Here is a 6,265-nt window from a genome sequence, read left to right as displayed (position 1 = left end):
GCTCACATGGGCTCCACTGAATGCTCAGGGAGTTTTTGCGTTTGCTCACACACATGAAAAATTAGAGGGAACATTGCGTGCGAGTGGTAATACGAATGAAGGAAGAATTGATTCATTCCCCCAAAAAACAGCGGGGGGTCCATCGTCTGGCGGTGGTTTCTTCAAGTGGGAATATGTCGAACAGACAACCATAATTTGTCAAGTGTGGAGCAAAAGTGTTGCTATAAAAAGTAGCATTACTGCTAATATGTAGCATCATTTGAAAAGTCCCCTGCTAGAGAATGAAGAGTGTTTGAAACTCCGCACGTCAACATCTCCATTTGGTGCCACACGCCCACACCATCAAAATGCCGATCAAACATTTCCAGATCAACACAATATGAAAAAAATAGTGATTTTTTTAGTCGTGATTTCCTTCTCTGCATGAAAGTTTAAAAGTAGCATATATTAATGAAGTATGAAGAAGAATGTTTTAATGTAGACACATAGAATCATCATACTGCTGTGATTATATGCATCAAGTGTTCATTCAAGGCTAAGGCAAAATATCGAGATATATATTGTGTATCGTGATATGGCCTTAAAATATCGCGATATTAAAAAAAGGCTATATCGCCCAGTCCTAGTTCAATGATGCCATTTTTGTTTGTCATGTATAATTCTGTCTATTTTGTGTTTATCCTTGAATAAACAGGTCAGTTTCTTGTTACCAACCATTGTGTATTATTCAAACTCCCCTAATTCAGCTGGCTAGTTGTTATCAAGAGTACTAAAACCCTTTTCAACATGATTCTGACAACTAAGTAGGCTAAATAACTTTAAACTTGAATACATGCTCGGATAGGCCAGTATCGGTATCGGATCGGAAGTGCAAAAACAACATTGGTATCGGATCGGAAGTGCAAAAACCTGGATCGGGACATCCCTAGCCACCACCATGCTTCACTGTAGGGATGGTATTGGCCTGGGGATGAGCGATGCCTGGATTCCTTCAAACATGGCGCCTGGCATTCACGTCAAAGAGTTTTGTCTCATCAGACCAGATGATTTTGTTTCTCATGCTCTGAGAGTCTTTCATATGCATTTTGGCGTGTCTGGCCACACTTCCATACAAGCCTGATTGGTGGATTGCTGCAGAGATGGTTGTCCTTCTGGAAGGTTCTTCTCTCTCCACAGAGGAATGCTGTAGTTCTGACAGAGATAATGAAAACAGCAATGTACAGAGGCATCCTGAATGAAAACCAATGCTTGCTTCCAACATCCAATTTGATGGAGCTAGAGAGGTGCTGCAAAAAGGAATGGGCAAAGAGGAATTAGCAAAACTGCCAAAGATAGGTGTGCCAAACTTGTGGCATTGTATTCAAGAACATTTGAGGCTGTAATTGCTGCCAAAGTTGCAACAACAAAGTATTGAGCAAAGCGTCTGAATACTTACTTACGTACATGTGATTTTTGAGGTATTTTTATTTTTAATAAATTAGCTAAAATTTCTACATTTCTGTTTTTTTGTCAAGATGGGGTGCTCAGTGTACATTAATGGGAAATTAAATGAACTTTTTCGATTTTAGCAAATGGCTGCAATGAAACAGTCAAAAATTTAAAGAGGTCTGAATACTTTCCGTACCCATACACACACACACACACACACACACATACAACTCCAAGTAATACACTGATTCCAAGGCTGTATAATTGCAGTTTTTAAAATGTTGATTTTGAAATGTAATTGCTGCCATTATTTCTCTTTACAATAAATGTTAGTAACAATCATGATGTGCCTGTGTCATTAAAAGGCTGCAATATTGTGGTTAATGATGGTTTTGTCTTTTTCTTTCCTTTTTCCAGAATGTTGACGATTTGCTGCGATGTCCTATTTGTATGGACTTCCTTAATATTTCAATGATGACCAAGTGCTCTCACAATTGTAAGTACAAAACAGTTTTTATTTTCATTCAATAAAAACAAAATCATTTTGAACGCATGGCCACTATTAGAAAGAAATGGTTTCCTGTAGGTTTTTTTATTTTCACTGAATACAAATTAAATAATTTTGAACGCATGGCCACGGAGAGAAATACATTGTTTCTTTTGGTGTAGACAAGATAAATAACACAAGGCTGTTTAGTTTAATATGAGAATAAAGTAGGACAGGATAGGCTTTTATTTATCCCACAATGAGGAAATTATGTGGTTGAAGTGCACATGCAAAAATCCCACAAATAAGTAAAATAACATGAAAACAAGAGTGGAAACTTCAAAGAGCATAAAGGACATACAAGACATTAAAGAGTACAGAGCTGATGCAACTCGCTGCCACTTCAGAGGTGCCTGTTCTACTTACGGCTGCAAAAGTAAACAAAAAAATAAAACATTTGCAATAAATACATATACAGCACACAATGCATAAACAAACAACAAAACAAACACAATTTCAACACCGTCATACGCCGCTGTGGCTTCTGCAGTGGGGTTGGGTGATACGGCCCAAAAAAAATTGATCACAATTATTTTTTTCATATTCTTGATTAATGTCACATTTGTTTTTGTTTTAATTAAAGGCGGATTGTCTAGTGCAGGATTATAGCGAGACCGGTTGCATCCATACTATTTACTACTGCAGTATCTTGTAACAGACATTTCCACCATGATTGATTGTGGAAATATATGGTAAAAGCTGACAACTGTCATTTTGTTCATATCTATAATTGTGTTTACTAGAAGTGCCACAGTACATGTAACTCACGCTGCGGTCCGTACTTGGTTTTAGAGCCAAGGTTTTGCTTCTTTTTTGGTACATTTTCTCAGGGTAAAGAGAACATCTTTTTTTACTCTCAAAGTTTTTAGTTTTTTTTTTGCTTGTCATCTAGTGAGCATCCTGGATGATGCCAGTCACCCTCTGCATACCGTTATCAGTAGCCAGAGGAGCCTGTTCAGTGCTAGACTGCTTCATCCCAAGTGCAGGACTAATAGACTAAAAGACTCCTTTGTCCCACACGCCATTAGACTGTACAACTCCTCTCTGGGGGAGAGGGGGGGTACTAGGATGACAGGGGATGCAAAACAATAACAGTGCAATACTTTTTCCTAACATGGTCACTACTGCCTAGTTCAGACCTGGGCATTCTGCGGCACGCGGGCCACATCCAGCCCTTTGTGCGTCCATGTCCGGCCCGTGTGAGGCCAATCATAAATTACAAAATACATTTAAAAAAGTATGTCGAGTGTGCAATACAACGGTGCTGCTTTTGTTTTGAAAAGCGTTATTTGTATTACTTCCGTGTGGACGTATGGGAATGTGAACAGCGGCAATCACAAATTGCAAAATGAAGTTTAAAAAACATCTATGTCGTGCGCGCAATACAACTGTGCTGCTTTTATTTTGAAAAGTGTTGTTTATGGGCGTATGTCTGGGTGTAACCTGTGAGTGAAGGTGCACAGCGACAAGTGATGAGACGCTAAAAAGAGAAAAGTTGATGAAGAATGCCGTGTTTTCAACAAGACATGGACTGCCAAGTATTTCTTTACATAAATTAAAGGTAAAGACGTGTGCTTAATTTGTGGTACACAGCTTGCTGTGTTTAAAGAATATCATTTGAATTGCCACTACACAACAAAGCACCAGGAAAAATACCGGAATCTGTCTGATGAGCGCGCATGGGAGGCTGATGCGTTGATGGTATATATATATCAGCTAAAGCCCACACTTAAAGTTTCCACGTGCAAGATTGAATCTATTTAAAAAAGTTATTTAATAAGAAGCCAAAAGTGCAAAAACAATAATGTTCGTGTTGGAGGAGTTGTGAATGAATGAAATATGAAATCCGTGCTGCAGTCTGCAGGTGTACCTAATGTTGTGGCCCAGCAGCGACTGCAGCACGGATTTCATATTTCATTCATTCACAACTCCTCCAACACGAACATTATTGTTTTTGAACTTTTGGCTTCTTATTAAATAACTTTTTTGAAATAGATTCAATCTTGCATGTGGAAACTTTAAGTGTGAGATTTAGTTGATATATAACACTCCCGTCAGGGGGTGCATTCTACGCCGGGGGTGCATTATCCGGCACTACACCTGAAACTTGGAGCTTCAGCTGAAGAACAGAACGGCCGACTTTGACTGTTTTTCGCTGGCTTTGGATGAGAGCTGTGATGTACCTAACACCGCCCAGCTGCTCATCTTCTTATGTGGGATAACTGCTGACTTTCATATCACAGAGGAGCTGGCAGCCATGCAGTCAATTAAAAGGGACAACCACAGGTAAACTTGTTCACATAGGTAAATGCGTGTTTGGACATGTTAGGACTGACATGGGACAAGCTGGCAGGTGTGAGAACAGATGGTTGTCCAAATCTGACGGGGAAAAATGTTGGACTTTTAAAGAGGATGCAGGATAAACTTTAAATTAACCCTGTGCAGAAATTGACATTTTTGCATTGTATTGTACATCAGGAAGTGTAGTGTAAGACAGTGTTAAAAAAAACCCATCAAAAGCAATCTGCTTTTGTATAAAGTTAAGTTAGGTTAAATGAAAGTATTATTATTATTATTAAATATTGTTATTATTATTATTTATCTTACGGTACATCAAAAATAATATTGAGCAAAATGTAATTGAAATATTGTCGATGTGGCCCTCCACCAGTGCTCGGGTTGCTCATGCGGCCCCCGGTAAAAAATAATTGCCTACCCCTGGCCTAGTTTGTCTTGTTATATTCTTATTTTACTGTTATATTTTTATTCTCATTGTTGCTTTTTATTTTTATTCTTATTGTAATATTTTTCTATTTTGTTTCCATTCATACCCCCACTATCTATCTATCTATCTATCTATCTATCTATCTATCTATCTATCTATCTATCTATCTATCTATCTATCTATCTATCTATCTATCTATCCACAGAAACCAAGTATCAGTGTTGTAGGGAATACTATAAGACTTTAGTTTAAGGTTAACACTTGTTCGACAATACTATAAAATGGTAAATTATTATTTGTATTCTTTAATTACCAGGCATGTGATTTTTCCGTCTATAGTCGGAAATCCGTCTTTTTTATCTCTATAAAATTCTAAAAAAATATTTTCTGTTCTTCGTTTTTTTCCGACCTGTGTTAAAATCTTGATACGTCTCTTTGCCATACCTGCCAACAACTACGGTTTTCCCGTAATGAGTACGTTTTTTTATAATCCAGTGGTAAAAACTACGGGTTTCCATTAAAAATTATTAACTTAAAAATCGAAGCTACGTAGCGAAGCAACTCCACGGGCAGGGGACAAACAATACGGGAAACATCAATGACAATTGTTGTAATTTGTGTGTAAGAAAATCCATGATTGGTTGGTTTGTTTACTATGATGAGTCACGATTGGTTACGATTAGAATAGAATAGAGTAGAATAGAATAGAATATAAAGTACAAACCCGGTTCCATATGAGTTGGGAAATTGTGTTAGACGTAAATATAAACGGAATACAATGATTTGCAAATTATTTTCAACCCATATTCAGTTGAATATGCTACAAAGACAACATATTTGATGTTCAAACTGATAAACTTTTTTTTTTTGCAAATAATCATTAACTTTAGAATTTGATGCCAGCAACACGTGACAATGAAGTTGGGAAAGGTGGCAATAAATACTGATAAAGTTGAGGAATGCTCATCAAACACTTATTTGGAACATCCCACAGGTGTGCAGGCTAAATGGGAACAGGTGGGTGCCATGATTGGGTATAAAAACAGCTTCCCAAAAAATGCTCAGTCTTTCACAAAGGATGGGGCGAGATACAACCCTTTGTCCACAACTGCGTGAGCAAATAGTCAAACAGTTTAAGAACAACGTTTCTCAAAGTGCAATTGCAAGACATTTAGGGATTTCAACATCTACGGTCCATAATATCATCAAAAGGTTCAGAGAATCTGGAGAACTCACTCCACGTAAGCGGCATGGCCGGAAACAAACATTGAATGAACGTGACCTTCGATCCCTCAGACGGCACTGTATCAAAAACCGACATCAATCTCTAAAGGATATCCCCACATGGGCTCAGGAACACTTCAGAAAACCACTGTCACTAAATACAGTTTGTCGCTACATTTGTAAGTGCAAGTTAAAGCTCTACTATGCAAAGCGAAAGCCATTTATCAACAACATCCAGAAACGCTGCCGGCTTCTCTGGGCCCGAGATCATCTAAGATAGACTCATGCAAAGTGGAAAAGTGTTCTGTGGTCTGACGAGTCCACATTTCAAATTGTTTTTG

The 6,265-nt window shown here is 38.0% G+C and overlaps 1 protein-coding gene across 3 annotated transcripts in view; it reads left to right on the top strand.

Moving 5' to 3' along the window:
- rad18 (RAD18 E3 ubiquitin protein ligase) overlaps positions 1-6,265 on the top strand; it is a 109,624-nt gene that overhangs the window by 5,154 nt on the left and 98,205 nt on the right. For all 3 annotated transcript variants that reach the window (XM_061932543.2, XM_061932541.2, XM_061932542.2), the window contains exon 2: positions 1,846-1,924. In XM_061932543.2, the coding sequence (XP_061788527.2) occupies positions 1,846-1,924 (79 nt within the window). The remainder of the gene's footprint in view (positions 1-1,845; positions 1,925-6,265) is intronic.

This window comes from Nerophis lumbriciformis, linkage group LG38 (genome assembly GCF_033978685.3).
Source record: "Nerophis lumbriciformis linkage group LG38, RoL_Nlum_v2.1, whole genome shotgun sequence".
Lineage (NCBI taxonomy): Eukaryota > Metazoa > Chordata > Actinopteri > Syngnathiformes > Syngnathidae > Nerophis > Nerophis lumbriciformis.
Note: the sequence above shows the minus strand (reverse complement) of the source record. Positions and strands in the feature narration are given on the sequence as shown.